Source organism: Propithecus coquereli, unplaced genomic scaffold, assembly GCF_000956105.1.
Source record: "Propithecus coquereli isolate 6110/MARCELLA unplaced genomic scaffold, Pcoq_1.0 Scaffold34, whole genome shotgun sequence".
Lineage (NCBI taxonomy): Eukaryota > Metazoa > Chordata > Mammalia > Primates > Indriidae > Propithecus > Propithecus coquereli.
The window spans coordinates 6911480-6928532 of NW_012149063.1; the positions used below are offsets into that span (position 1 = coordinate 6911480).

Sequence of the window (17053 nt, forward strand, 5' to 3'; positions counted from 1 at the left end):
TAGGAAGCAGTTCAGTAAACTCGGGAACTTCCATATTATGGACAATGATGTAGAAGTTAAAAAACAATGAAAGCATAAAACAAGCCAGTCACAAAAAGACAAATATTACATGATTCTACTTATATGAGGTACCCAGAGTAGCCAAATTCATAAAGATGGATCGTAGAACGGTGGCAGCCAGGAGCTGGGGGAAGGAGGGAACGGGGAATCAGAGTTTAATAAGCAGAGAGTTTCAGTTTGGGATAATGAAAAAGTTCTGTAATGATGGTTGCACAACGATGTGAATGTACTTAATGCCACTGAACTCTATACTTAAAAATTATTAAAGCAGTAAATTTTATGTTATGTACATATTACCACAATTTTTTAAAATTTAAAAAACGAAAAGAAAGCTGAAATTTAAAACCCGTATTCACCAAAAAACCCAATAATGCATCAATAAAAACAATAAAGTAGTCGATATGCACTGACATAAAAGGATTTCTTATTTAAACTTCAAAATAATTCTGTAAGGTAGTACAGCATTACTCTCTCCATTTTACATAAGAAAACCGAGATTCAGAGACACAGTATTACTTTTGCACAGTTACACAGCCAGCAAGTGGGAACTGATATTCACACTCAGGTTTTATTCCAAAACTCAAACTTATTCCAATCTACTCTAAGCACCAACTGAAAACGCAGAAAAATAAAATAGTTACATTATGTTAACATAATTTTGATTCTTCCCTTTCATTATTATCTTTACTGTCATTTAAACAGTAACTAATTTTTAAGGGACCATTTTGAAAAACACATCCTGAATATCATCCACTTGCATTTCTGCTTCAAAGTGAATAAAGGTTTAGGTGATTTTTTTTTAATCTTAAAAAGCTGCCTCAGCTCACATAAGTAACTAACCTGATGAGGAAATGTGGATAATTAGTTCCAAAATATTTAAAAAACAAACAGACATGGTATTTAGCTGCTTTAATTTGATGTACCTAACAATAAAATCTTCCATAAAAGTAATACATATTAAGTGTAATGGGTATTTATTTTGTTTTCAAAAGCAGTTAATTCATTAAATACTTTTCAGAATATTAATTTCTAATGTTTTGTTAAACTCCAGAACAGTTATTTTTCTTACTCAAGGGCACAGTTGAGCGAAAAAAAAATAAAAAATAAAAAAATAAAGGAAAACTCAGAAAATTTAATAAAGAATTTCTATACTATAGGTAATAATACGCTTATATAAAATTATAGCTACCATTTATGCCAAAAATATGAGGAAATTTCCACTTTTTATGAAGTTTCTCTGTTTTTAAATCATACCAACCACTAAAAAATGCTCTGTGTGGTTCAAATATACCTGAAAGGCTGATAGCTAAAGAATAACACATCTAGTCCAAGAAATAATTCCTACAGAATGTCAAACATTCAAGGTACTGATAATTAAGTGGGAGAAACAATTATTTATAACATCACCAACATGCAAAAAGTTTAACAGTGATACCAAAGAATATATATATATATACATATATATTCTGAGATATATATAAGATATAAGAGGGCTGTCTAGAAAGTATCCAGCCATGGATACAATGGATACATGGATGCAATGGCTGGATACTTTCCGGACAGCCCTCATATATATACACATACACACACACACACACACACACACACAGACACACACACACATATCTCAGATGAATAACTAACGAACTGCTTTTAGATTTTTAAGCACCACAGTCCCAGAAACATCTAAAAAGGCAGACCTAAATTCAAATCATAGCTCTGATGCTTAATAGTTACGTAAATCACAGTCTAGTTTCCTAGCCTCTTTTTTTCCTTTTTTTTTTTTTTAACCATAAAATCCTGGGTTCTATCTAACCTCTTTAAGCCTCAGTTTTCTCATCTTTAAAACAGGTATTTCCCCTCACCTCATATTATTATGAATTAAGTACGCATTACATCACGTCATGTCATATCATGTCAAGTCACCAATCATTACATGGTAGCTCCCTGCACCTCCAAAAGAAGTTACCATCTAAAAGATTAAGTGCTGCTATGGACACTGACAGGACCTCAGCTGCTGATCATTTCTTTGCCATTTATTCCCTTCATAAATCAACATAAAAATACTTAAGAGAGAACGATATGTACGTATATTTGATGTATTCTCTCTCTCCTTTCCGACATATCTGTTTCATATTCTTCGTTTGCAAAAAACATCTAAGAGTTTCCAACATGTATAACTGACATCCAAGTAACACAAACCTGTTTCTCTCTAAATAAAGCCATCCCTCACCCTTTAGGGATCTGTAAAATAAGTAATTTTCCACTGCCCTTTTAGAATATAACCTGGGTATCATACAAAAGTGCTTGATCTAGAACTGATAACCTTCAGTGTAATTTCTCTGAAATTTAGACAAGGGTTTTTCAAACTGGGACCACAGACAAAGTCTCAAGAGGTCTCAAGATTAATAAAAAATTTTGTGATTAAAAAAAGAGAAAAGACAAAGTCCTTTAAATGGCCTATTAAAAAAAAGAAAAAATTTCTCTATTGCATTGATAACTGTCAGCACAGATTAGTGGACTAATCCAGCATAAATCAAGGACTCTAACCAGAGCTAGAGTTTAAAACCTGGTTCTGCCTCTTACTAAACCATGTAATCTTGGGCAAATACCTCTCTAGTCTTTACAGTCCTCATTTATAAAATGAGAATAACAGTACCTACCCTCATAGGGTTGCTAAGAAGAATGAGTTAATATTTAGAAAGGGCTTAGGATATCTTATCTTTGTTAAAATAAATAAGCAGAGAGTTTCAGTTTGGGATAATGAAAAAGTTCTGTAATGATGGTTGCACAACGATGTGAATGTACTTAATGCCACTGAACTCTATACTTCCCACAATTTCAATTATCACTTTTTATCCTTTCATGGAATGATATTATATATAAAATATATAAGAACATACAGTGTAAGGTTTCTGTGTTGAAGCTAGTTAGCCTTTGATATTTATTTCCCACCTAAAGTTTATCTTCTTTGATGTCATAAATAGTACCTACAAAAATAACTGAATTACACACAAGTATTTTTGTGGAGAAGCCAGAAAAGGTTAAATTCAATTGAAATCTAGTTTTTGTGACATTCTTTCCGTCAGTACTGAATATTCATTCAAGCAACACAAGCATAAGAGCATAAGGAAAAGAAATCCTTCAAGGTCAACTATTACTATGTTTTAATAGCTTGAAAAACAGTAGATCATACAAAAAGGGATGAAACCTAAAAATATATGTAAATTTTTTTTAGTTATTTTTTTATTCATGTATCTAACATTCTGGAAATTCACAGCACGATGAATACCACTTTATTTTCAGGCATAAAACAACTGTGAGGTATTCTGGAAACACACTTTTGCTGACTAAAACTATGAACTTCAAGCTTTTAACAAATCTACTTTCATGTAAACTCTACAATGGCACCAAGTATAGCATACCAACTACGCCCCCCTTTTCTCCCCTCACTCACATTCCACAAGCTATCATGCTTGTATTCACTCGGATGCTGAAACTACACCTGATTCAGATTTTTTTCTACCCTCAATGACATATTCAAATCAGGTATTATGTCTTAGATATACAGTAGTCCCCCATTATCCAAAGTTTCAGTTACACATAGTCAACTTCCACCCGAAAACAGTAAATGGAAAATTCCAGAAATAAGCAATTCATAAGTTTTAAATTGTATACACCATGCTAGGTACCACCTTGCCCAGGATCTGAATCATCCCTTTGTCCAGCAGATCCACATCATAGATGGTATCTGCCCATTAGTCACTTAGTAATAGTCTCGGTTATTAACTGCCATGGTATCACAGTGCTTGTGTTCAAGTAACCATTATTTTGCTTAATAATGGCCCCAAAGCGCACGAGTAGGGATGCTGGCAATTCGGATATGCCAAAGAGAAGCTATAAAGTGCTTTAAGTGAAAAGGTAAAAGTTCTCAACTTAATAAGCAATGAAAAAAACCTATATGCTGAGGTTGCTAAGATCCACTATAAGAATAAATCTATCCATAAAACTATGAAGTCAAAAAGAAATTCTTACTAGTTTTGCTGTCACACCTCAGACTGCAAAAGTTACAACCACAGTGTGTGATTAAGTGCTTAGTTAAGCTAGAAAAGGCATCAAGTTTGTGGGTGGAAGACATGAACAGAAGAAACATGCTGTAATTGATGGCAATTGAGTTTGGTACTATTGTCTGCAGTTCAGGCATCCACTGAGGGTCTTGGAACATCCCCCCACAGATAAGGGGAGACTACTGTATTCAACTGTTTTGGCATGAAAAAGCAACTGAAAAGACAATAAAAGGGCTTTCATAAAGTAATGTAGTTAAAATTTATCAATAAATTTTGAAATAGTTACTCTTCCTTGAAGTTTACTTTAAAATTCTCTACATGATGAGCCTTGCTTGTTTAAATGTCAATTATTTTTTTAAATTACCTACATTAATGTGTCATCTCTAATATATTATGTTTTGGTTCCCTCACCTGGTAATTTATGTATTAAATGTGTAACAAAACCTTATTCCTACCTCAAGTTTTCCCCACCCGCTCCATCTCACATTTTCTGGAAAATCTGAACTCTTCAAGTTAACCTTAATCCTATTTAAAAACTCTGTTTAAAAAGATTTTATTTTAGTCAGCATGAAGTAATAACAATTTTCAAGTTAAGAGCTTCTTTACAAAATATAAAGGTACTTCATCACGAAATTTAACACAGTCTATATTACATTTAACAAAGGTATACAATGTGTTTTCCCCACCAATAGAACTCACAGATGATCTCATATTCTACTATTTTTAATATTAATATGAGTTTTTAAAGACCCAGTAACTTCTTTGGTGAAAACAGATAAAGCAAACTGAGAAAGGTACATTCTAAATGCAAGAGAGGGATAAGAAATCTAAAAAATAATAAAACCATCAAAATCCTTTACAGACTTTCTACTTGATGGATTCATAAAACCCTGTGTGTTTCATTGAGCAATACAAATAACTGAAAACAAAATATTCTACCTGGATAGGTACTTAGAGAAGCATGCAAACATTGTAATTTAACCAAAATCCCCCCAAATTCTGCTCCGAGGAGCTCTGGCACAGGTATCAAGAATGAAAACTAATTTAATCCTTAGAATATCAGCCACCTATTTCCATGCATTGTCACAGTTTTACCCAAAACACCTACTTCTTCCCAGACATTTGACAACACAGAGTTGGAGTTAAGGCTATCGTTTGATAAAAAGTGTGTCAGAAAGGAGTGATGTTACGCAAAGTTGGCTTAATTATAAGCACTACCATCTCTTGGGCAAATCATTTTACCTCTCTAAGCTTTGGTTTTCTCATCTGAAAATGAAGATAATAATAAGGGCTATACAACTCATTAGGCTCTTATGATGATCAAGACCTAACAATCTGAAAAGTACTAAGTAAGATACACTAGTTGTTTGGTCAGATAGGCATCCTGAAGGTCTAGAGCATTTCTATTTTAACCTACAATCCTGCCTCTCAAATTGGAGACTGAATGCTGCTAGAAATACAGAAGAAAGTAAACCATGGAATTCCAAAAACTTTTCCTTGAAGTGAAATGTTTGGAACTGTACTATGTACCAACAGCCTTCATGTTCCTCATCCTTTAGAGTTAGGGCTCTTAAGTGGAGAAGTTTGACGAACACAGGAATCTCATTATTTTCATAACATTCTGTATTTTCCAGGTATTTCGTATGTTTTAAAAGTAGGCAGCTCTGCCTATTAATTCAAGACTTAGTCTGGCTGAAGACAAAATTTTGTAAAGAATTTTTAAAAGGTGCTGGGCAGGGTGGCTAACACCTGTAATCTCAGCACTTTGGGAGGCCAAGGCTGGAGGATCACTTGGAGCCCAGGAGTTCAAAGCCAGCCTGAGCAACATAGGGAGACCCTGTTTCTACAAAAAAATTTTTAAAAACCCAGCTGGGCATGGTGGCACATGCCTGTAGTCCTAGCTAGTTGGGAGCCTGAGGCAGGACTGCTTCAGTCCAAGAGTTCAAGGTTACAGTGAGCTATGATTGCACCACTGCACTCCAGCCTGAGTGACAGAGGGAGACCCTCTGTCTTGAAAAAAATTGTTAAGAAGTTTAAGAAGGTAAATTTTCAAAGAAAAAAAGGGCAGTATTTCCACAAACACCCGGAGTGAAAAGAACATTCTGGTGTTTAAAGGCACCTAAAAGACGCATAAAAAAATGGAATTAAAAAGTGTAATAGACAGACATGGTGGCTCATGCTTGTAATCCCAGCACTTAGGACTTTGGGGGGCCAAGGCAGGAGGATTACTTAAAGTCAGGAGTTAGAGACCAGCCTGGGCAACATAACAAGACCCCATCTCATAGAGAGACTCTGTCTCTACCAAAAAAATTTAAAAATTAGCTAGACGTGGTGGCATGCACCTATAGTCCCAGCTACCTGGAGGCTGAGGCACGAGGATAACTTCAGGCCAGAAGTTTGAGGTTGCAGTGAACTATGATGATACCACTGCGCTCTAGCCAGGACAACAGAGTAAGACTCTATCCAAAAAAAAAAAAAAAGTTTTGCCCAACAAATTTACTAACAAAGTTGAAATAAATAATATAATTTAATATTACAGTTGACGCTTAACATGAGTTTGAACTGCAGGTCCGCTTATACACAGATTTTTTTCAATAAATATCTTGGAAAATTTTTTGTAGATTTGCAACAATTTGAAAAAACTCGCAGATGAATCACATAGCCTAGAAATATCAAAAAATTAGGAAAAAGGTACATCATGAATGCATGAAATATATGTAGATACCAGTTTATTTTATCATTTGCTACCAAAAAATATACATAAATCTATTATAAAAAGTTAAAATTTGTCAAAACTTACATACTTCAGACAGTACAAAATTGAGAGAAATGTAAATAAATGTAAAGATGCAGTATTAAATCATAACTGCATAAAATTAACTACAGTACATACTGTACTACTATAATAATTTCATAACTGCATAAAATTAACTGTAGTACATACCGTACTATTACACCATAGTAATTTCAAAGCCACCTCCTGTTGCTATTGTGGTGAGCTGAGGTATTACAAGTATCCGCTTAAAACACCCTGAGATGCTAATCATCTGCCCAAGAGCAGTTCATCCCTCCAGTAAATTGTGTATCACAATAAAAAGTGCTCTCTCTCAGTTCCTCTGTATTCTTCATAATGTTTAGTGTAATATCCTAAATTTTGAATAACACCCTAGGACCCATACCAAGTGCCACTAGTGAAGGTGGAAGTGCTCCCAAGAAGCGGAAAAAAGTCATGACATTATCAAGAAAAAGCTGAATTGCTTGATATGTGCTATAGATTGAGGTCACCAGCTGTGGTTGCCCACCATTCAGACAAACAACTGATCTTGTAAACAGATGAAATAAACTTACGGCATCAATAAATACGGTACATTACTATAAATGCATTTTCTCTTCCTTACAATTTTCTTAATAACATTTTCTTTTCTCTAGCTTACTTTATTGTAAGAACACAGCACATTATACAGAAAACATAATAAATTTGGGTTAATTGACTGTTTATGTTATTAGTAAGGCTCCCAGTCAACAGTAGACTATTAGAAGCTAAGTTTGAGGACAGTCAAAAGTTATGTGCAGATTTTCAACTGTGCAGGTGTTGGCAACCCTAACCCCTGTACAGTTCAAGGGTCAAATGTATTTTGGAGTCAAGTTTAAAGAATCTCTGGCTGAGAAGATTCTGTACTTACCGGACTGACATATGACAGACAAATAATTTCATGATAATTGCACCAAAACCAAAGTTCTTAACAAAATCTTAAGACTCAAAAATATCAGAGTTAATTTTTATTTTTAAACCAACACAAATAGCTGTACCAACCTTCTAATTATTATCTAGAAATATGACATCATCTCCAATGCTTACACCACTGAAACAACCAAGGTAAACAGAGCGTACAATCGAAACTCCCCTAGAGTGGAAACAACCCAAGTGCCCATCAATACATGAGTGGATTAATAAAATGTGGTATATGTATACCATGGAGAACTATTCAGCTATAAGAAACAACGATGATATAGCACCTCTTGTATTTTCCTGGATAGAGCTGGAACCCATTCTACTGAGTGAAGTACCCCAAGAATGGAAAAATAAGCACCACATGTACTCACCAGCAAATTGGTTTTACTGATCAACACCTAAATGCACATATAGGAATAACATTTATCGAGCGCCGGGCAGATGGGAGGGAGGAGGAGGGGATGGGTATATGCATACATAATGAGTACGATGCGTTCCATCTGGGGGATGGATGTGCTTGAAGCTCTGACTGGGCGAGGGGCAAGGGCAACATAACCTAAATATTTGTACCCCCATAATATGCAGAAATAAAAAAAAAATTCCCTAGATGGAAAAGTATAAGAAAAGTTGTTCTTTTTAAATTTCCCATTTTTTTTTGCTTTATGGAGATGAAACTGACATATAAGATGTACGAAAAATGCATAGTTAGATGTATACATGTCTTGACGTATGTATATACTTGTGAAACCATCGCCACAATCAAGATCATGAACATATCCATCACCCAACAGTTTCCTCATGGGCCTTTATAAATCCCTCTCTCTGCCCCTCCTCCTGGCAACTATGATCTGCTTTCTAATTAATATGTACTTTCTAAAATCTTATATAAATGGAATCACAGCATATACTCTTCTTTTAGACTGCCTTCTTCCACTGAGCATAATTATGTTGAGATTTATCCATGTTATTATATGTAGAAAAAAACTTTAATGCTGCATCTACCTGCTACATAAAATTGGTCCGTATTTGCTGCAAACTGGGTTTATATACAAGATGAGTATCTTCCATTAGCTACACGTGAGTTTCACCTAGATAGCAGATTGTTAGGTCATTTTTGAATCAACTTTTTTTTTAAAGACAGGATATTACTATGCCCCATATAGAGTACAGTGGCTATTCACATGCATGATCATAGCACAGTATAGCCTCGAACTCCTCAGCTCAAGCAATCCTCCTGCCTCAGCCTCCTGAGTAGGTGGGACCACAAGCACATGTCACCGCACCCAGCTTTCAATCAGTATTCTTTTGGAAAAGTTTTCTAAGCATTCAAACTAGGGCAAGAAAAATAAGTGACCCTCCAATAAGTGAAGGCTATGATTGTGTTTTTTAATTAATTTTAATAAGCAGAGATTAATCTTTACTACAAAAATACTTCTCACAAAGCTTTGCTGATAAAAATCACCAGAATAAAAAGACGAGCTTTCACAAGTCCTCATCTCATACAAAGACTGACAGTTTATACATATTTTTTGTTTTCGTATTTGTTTTTTAAGACAAGGTCTCTCATTCTGTAGCCTGCACTAGAGTGCAGTGGCATCAGTATAGCTCATTGCAAGCTCAAACTCCTAGGCTCAAAGAATCCTCCTGCCTCAGCCTCCCAGGTAGCTGGGACTACAGGTGCATGCCACCATGCCCAGTTAATTTTTCTATTTTATGTAGAAACAAGGTTTCACTCTTGCTCAGCCTAGTCTGAAACTCCCAGCCTCAAGCAATCCTCCAACCACTACTTCCCAAAGTGTTAGGATTAGTATGAGCCACCTCACCCAGCCATGAGTTTTCATATTTTTAAGTTCAAAATAAAAACTTTTACCTCAGCAACACTTGTTTAGTGAAAGATAAATTCATGTTTATATAGCTGAATCTATACCTATGAGTTTGTATACAGTAACTTTAAAAATATACTTTGAAAAACAAGTATAACTCCAGATCTGCACACATGCAAATAAGAAGATAATCTTTCATTATTTCTACCATCTGGAATGTCCTTATTAGTATACTTTGCAAACAAGAAAACCATTGAAAATAAAACATTAAAGAGAACTCTTAATGACTAATGGGGGGAGGGATCTGAAATTCCTATACATTAGGCAGCACATGGGGGGTGGGGGGCATGCTTTTTGGAGGTTATGCAAACTAAGCAATGTGTATAGATTCTTTCACAAAAAATGTATTCTACATTTCTTATGTTCAAACTTCATCTATACAAATCATTATCAGTACCTTGAAAATATAGTTTTATAAAAATACTAAATTTCAAACTCTTGGTACATTACTCCATTTTGATACCTTACAATATTCAAAATGCAACTCAACTAAATATTGTAATTGCAAAATAAGCTACTAGAACAATTTCATCTGCCTCTAGCCCCACCTCAACTCTCCATTTAAAATCCTTTATATTTAAGCCATTAGAGATGGGTATCTTTAATATGGTAAACATGGTGACATCTCCAAGTATATCCCTGTGTTCTTTTCCTTCACTCCTACTCATCATTCATTCTGTCCACACTGACAGTTCCTAAGGCAGCAGGCTCCTTTCTACCATAGGGCCTTGAAACAAGCCAATTACTCTTAATAATCAATCTTTCCTTTCCTCCTTTTACTAACTTAGCTCTCACTCAATTTTTACCTCTCAGGATAACCATAACCTCCTCAAGGTAACATCACTCTCAGAAACACATTCTTTTTTGTACATAATTGGAAAAGGACATCTAATATCTATGTGACCATTTTATTCAATGTCTGTATCCTCCACTGGATTATAATATAAGCATATGAGGGCAAGGGTCACATCTGCTTTTACTCACCATTATATCCCTCAGCTCTAGCCCACTTACACGAGGTACTCCATAAATAAGTGTCAAATGAATAAGATAGTGATCTAAAGATTTAAAGCCAAAGCAAATCCATCAAAATAAATATTTGCATTTTTAAACAAGTATAAATTTTTGAAACAATGTATATATTTTACGTATTTCTAATAACCAATGGAAGCAAATAAAAAGCTTTTTAAAAATTAATCAAATGATATTTTATATATTTCTCATAACCAATGGAAGCAAATAAAAAGTTCATTTTAAAAAAATCAAATTAATGGAGAGAAACACAGCATTACTAAATTTAAATTCAATAATAAACCAAAACTTCCCATTAATAATTTTTTCTGTCCCCTAACTTTTGGAAGTTCTAAGAGAAAGCTAAAAGTGCCCTAAATGCTAACATATATCATCACCCTCTTTACTCTCCTTTTCCTTAGCAGTTTTAAATCAACTGGCTAAAGAAAAACAGAGAAATTAAAAGATATAAACATATAACATAGATTATACATTACTCACCAAAATAAGAAATGATGATGTTAAGAACTAAAACAAGTTTCAAAAATATGGTAATGGGCAAATGCATGAACAATTCACCAGTAAATTTTGAGGGGGAAAAACACTCAGATCCAACAATGTAATTATATATTTATTAATGTAATTATGCAATGTCTATTTCCGTCACTAGACTACAAGCTCCATAAAAGCAGAGAATGTATCAGATTCTTCTATTCACTATACATCCCCAGAATCCAAAACAGAAAGCATTTATTATTCATTTAATTAATGAATAGTAAATAACAAATAAGTGAGCTGTATTTCTGGTCACTTTAAGATACTTAAGGAAAATAAACTTCAAATGAAGAGCAATATGAAAGATAAAATTTTATTTTACACTCATATTTAATAATCTAATTATTGAAGACTGAAATATATAATTTGAAATTTTAAAATTCTTAATTTTCACAGCTTCAAAGTAATCACCTTATCTTTCTAATCTCTACAAGTCTTCCTCTGACTACAATTCTATGAAAGGTTTTTAAAATTCTAGTTATAAACTTATAATCCTGTGTTCTTTGCACTTATACAATAATATACACCATATTTCATCAATTCTAAGATGCATATTTTCACATGGACATCTCTGAAATCAATTGCTATAGGAAAGCATATAGTATCTAGCTTAACTGGATTTTTTTCCTGTCTTAATGATGATATCGTTGGCCTGAATGAAATAAAGTATGTATGCTCCTCACCAAATTCACTTTTTCCCCCAAGGGTTAGAAAAACATAGCAGATGAATATTATGTAAGAAACAATAAAACCAAAGACATTTTTATTACTAACATTTATTAATGGTTTCAGGCCATCACCAGGACCTCACCAATCACCCTAAACTGCTCCAGCTCTGAAAATTCTAAGTCAAATATCCCTCCCTAACCACACAACCCCCTTATACCCAGCATACCTGTTCTAAAAACCTCATCAGGAAATCAGATGCGTGAGTCTTTCATTTTTCAATCCTCTCCTATTTTCAATCCTACTCTATTTTATGCTCTTTCCACTCATCAGTTCACACATTCTCACACTCAAATCTTCAGTTCTACTGCCCCCATCCTTCTTTCACATTTGCCCTGTCAATCCTACTTTCTGACAAACATCTATCCAGATGTCCCAGGTAAAAAAAATTCAATACATTTTCCCAAACCAAATTAACCATCTCTCTCTCAATACTTGTTGCTCTTTCTGTATTTAACATCTCAGTGAATGGCATCATGATTCAATCAACTAGCCCAGTCCAGAAACCTGGGAATCTACCCTCTTCTTGCAATCCTCACATCAGTCACAAAAACCAGTGGAAAGACAAACCGTCAGGAAAACAGAGGTTCTTGCCAATGTACAGGCTTTAGGTTAACACTTCTCTACATAACTGAACCCCAAAGCCCCTACGCAACCTCATTCTTTGCTTACACCACAACCCTCTCAGAAGGTCTCTCCATACCTTTAGCCAAAGTGAAGTTACCCAATCAATGATTCTAAATTATCTGTGGTAGGTTTTTGTAAAATACAATAAAAATGAATTACCAGGCAAATGAATTTTTTTAAAAAGACATACAAAAAATACTAACACAATATTTTTATTATTTAGTACATATTAGTCAGTCAGATTGCTATAAAATTTTCTAAATGCCCACTCTCAATTGTTATAGGTACCTAGTTGAGAACCAGTAACAAAAGCACTGAACCAGGCCACCCACAGTGGCTCACACCTATAATCCTAGCACTCTGGGAGGCTGAGGCAGGAAGATCCCTTGAGACCAGTCCCTTGAGCTCAGGAGTTGGAGGTTGCAGTGAGTTATGATGACTCCACTGCACTCCAGCCAGGGTGACAGAGCGAGACTCTATCTCAAAAAAAAAAAAAAAAAAAGGCACTGAACCGGACCACAGGTGGCCCCCAGGTCTAACTTGTTTTCATTATTTGCATTAATTTGCTCATTATAATACTATAACCATAAAGTGCAATCTTAACCTGAGCCTTAACCTAAACCTTCCTATTTTGCAGAGAATTATTATGTTATTGGCTCATTTCTGTAGTCAAAAGAACCCAAACCAATGCACAGTTCTACCTGTTTTCTCTCTTTGCTTTATATCCTTCTCTCTGTAAGAACTAGCTGAGCTAAAGAGGATACAGTGGCACACGCCTATAATCCCAGCTACTCAGTAGGCTGAGGCAAGAGGGTTGCTTGAGGCCAGGATTTTGAGACCAGCCTAGGCAACAAAGCAAGAGAGGCCCGTCTCTTAAAAAAAAAAAAATGAAAAAAATTAGCTGGGCGTGGTGGCAGGTGCCTATACTCCCGCTGAGCTATGATCATGCTACTGCATTCCAGCCTCGGCAACAGAGGGAGATCCCATCTCTAAAAAATAAATAAAATTTTTAAAAAACAAAATAAATAAAAATCTTTTTTTAAAAAGAACTAACTGATCTATAAGTTCTCCCTAATCCTTTGATCTCTAATAGATAACCTGGATGACTTTCTCTTCTATGACATGAGAATCCCCTTCTCTATCAATTCTGCCTTCTTAAGACATAGAAAAACAAGAATGCAGGAAAGTTCTACAAACTAAGAAAATTTCAAAATGCTTTACAATCAACAAAATTAGTTCCACACAGAAACACTTATCCATGGCTCTAATCCAGAAAAAGAGATAAAATTCAATTAGAATATAGTAACAACACAGCATATACTTGCTAAGGAATAAGCCTTCACATACGGAGATAATGCTAAGTAACATTAAAGTCACAAATTCACAAACAAACCCACTATTCATCCGGTAAAGCAAAAGCAGTCTTCTATCAATCAGTCATTTCTAATTTTATTTCTGCAATAACGGAAAGAAAACACTGATCTTAATGAAATCAATGATTAAATAAACAACTGCACTTACGTGTAAGATGAAAGATCCCATCACAGGCACTAATATGAGATAAAAAAGCATTTCCCAGGCCCTGCCCATTGTGAGCTCCTTTCACAAGGCCAGCAATATCCACTACATTTAGAAAGGCAGGAATTTTACTGAAAAACAAAAGATGGTTTTATTATAAAATACTACTAAGAATCTGTTTATTAACCAAATGAATTCCCCAAACATTTTACATAATTAATTACTTCCTTTTTAGAACAATGTTTATAATAAGGTTTGTTAAATGAATATCCCCCACAAAAAATTAAGAAATAACCTTTTTTTTTTTTTTTTTAGTGGTGCAATCATAGCTCACTGTAGCCTCCAACTCCCGGGCTTAAGCAATCCTCCCACCTCGGCATCCCGAGTAGCTGAGACTACCAGGACACGCCACCATGCCCAGCTTTTTTTTTTTTTTCATAGAGATGGGGTCTCGCTATGTTGACCTGGCTGGTCTTGAACTCCTGGCTTCAAGGCAATCCTCCTGTCCAGGTCTCCCAAAGTGCTGGGATTACAAGCAAAAGCCACCACACCTGGCCTAAGAAATAATCTGTTATTAATAATATACTAGGACTTTCTTACCTGGGAAAACAGAGGAGAAAACTGAAGCAGAATAGATGTATTTATTGTCTCTGAGATTAAAACTCATATCATTAATTGTCTATAAAGTTCCCCTGGCACATGCACACACACAAAAGCAATAGAGAATGTTTAAAGAGCATACTGAGGTAATCACTACAAAATGAACCAACTTACTTTGTGCCAGGCAATAGACTAAGTACTTTACATGTATTATCTTATTTTAAAGTTCAAAACAAACCCTAAAAGGTAGAGGCTATTTATTAAACCTACTTTACAGGTAAGGAAATTGTGCCTTACAGGAGTTAAGAAATCTATTGCATACAGGATCACTCAGCTAGTAGCGTCAAAACTGGAATTCAAACACAGGCTGCCTGGGTTTGCATTTAATCACTATATAGGTTATATAGCAAAAACAAATGCATGTAATGCTGAGAACCAATTATCAGCATAGTAATAACCTAGTTGTTAATAATAACAACCAAGTTAGACATACATACAAAATAAACTTTGCTTGTTAAGTAAAGGCACAATTAACACAAATTAGAAACCAAGTTAGGAAAATCAGTCTGCCATGTAAAAATGGAGATTTAAGTACATAAACAAATAAAAGTTACTTTCAATGCCATGTGACAAAGGTATGTGATATAATCTTACATCCCCTGTCAATTTTCAAGAGCATTCATTTTTCAGAATGTCAACTTCACTACCCAATAAAATACAACATAAAAGTTCCACAAAAGACGTCTCTACCAGCTACATGGAAAATGAGTCCTTTCAAAATAATTGTTCTATGAACAAGTATTACAGGTATTAATAGAAATTACTTGATTATTGTTACCACCAAATCCACTGAAAACATATAAATGTAGTTAGTTTGTTGTTGTTGGATATTGTGACTGCCTCCCCCAGCATCCACTGCCCCTTCTCTTAGTATGTATACTGATTTTCATTTGAGTCACCATACCTTCCCAGTATAGCCCAGAGCTTTGGAGAAGCTTGCTCTACCCCTAACTCTAGAAGTGGGGCATGTAGATTGGGCCTGAACTAAGCAATTTAATCTCATCCCTAGGCACAATCAATAATTCTAGGATCTTCATCTTGCCTTATTTGCCTGAGAAGACTTGGAGAGAGATCAGACGTGGTGGCATGTGCCTATAGTCCCTGTAATCCCAGCCATTCACAGGAGGCTGAGGCAGGAGGATTGCTTGGGCCCACGAGTTCAAATCCAGGCAGAGCAACACAGTGAAACCCCCATCTCTTAAAAGAAAAGACTTGAGAAGAGGTTTGCTGAAGGCGGTGAAGGAGGTTTTTGAATAGAAGCTCAATAGTCTTCTGAGAGAACTTCTAAAAGCAATCCCTTCTTTCATTCTGAACACGGATGAGAGAGTGTGCAGTTCCAAGAGATGAGAAAGGATACAATTCCATCCTATGACCACAAGGGGAAGACAAGCAGATAAAGAAAGTGAAGAAGGGGAAGAAGCCAGGTCCTTCATGATATCACTGAGCTAAACACCATGCTATGTTGTTACTAACTCAGTAAATCAATTTTTTAAGTCAATGTTAAGTGCAGCCAAACTCATCTTAAAGGATATAATTTCTAACAACTAAAACCACTCATGATAAATATGAAATACAGTAGCACATACATACAGTGGAAAAGCACTAAATTTGAAGTGAGAATTCATGGGTTCTATTTTTGGTTGACATTAACTATACGTGTGACCATGAACAAATAAATCATTTCCTCTTTCTAGGCTTCAAGTTTTTGTTTTATTTCTTTAATGAGGAAACAAGACAGGAAGATCTCCAGCTGTGAGATTCTGTTTTCTAAGGAGAATGAGTTTCTTAATTCTTCATTTAAGGCCAGGATAAAGGTTTAAACCATTAATATAATATCTGAAAAATAAAAATTTGAGCCTTAATTCAAGGATTTCTGATGTATTATACCAATGATTTCATGATTATTTGAGCAAAATAATATGCTTAGACCTTGTGAAACTCTCTTGAGACTAAAATAATATTAAAAATATTTTTAATCACTATACTGTAATAAATATAGAATATCAAAAAATTTATAAATTTTTCTTCAATAGAAACAGACTGAATTATATTTCTAAGTAGGATTTTTCTTTTATCAAAAAAAAAAATGAGGACCTGCTATATAACAGAGAAATTTAGGGTAGCAAGAAAAAAAACACTATAAATTGTCAATTTTCCTTTTTTATTTGCTTGAGCACAAAGAGGCCAAAATTAAGTTATAAAAAAAATGAAAG

The 17053-nt window shown here is 34.7% G+C and overlaps 1 protein-coding gene across 1 annotated transcript in view; it reads right to left on the reverse strand.

Annotated features, from left to right (window-relative positions):
• OLA1 (Obg-like ATPase 1) overlaps positions 1-17053 on the reverse strand; it is a 167371-nt gene that overhangs the window by 132832 nt on the left and 17486 nt on the right. Inside the window, exon 4 of the mRNA XM_012650767.1 lies at positions 14184-14311. Within this exon, the coding sequence (XP_012506221.1) occupies positions 14184-14311 (128 nt within the window). The remainder of the gene's footprint in view (positions 1-14183; positions 14312-17053) is intronic.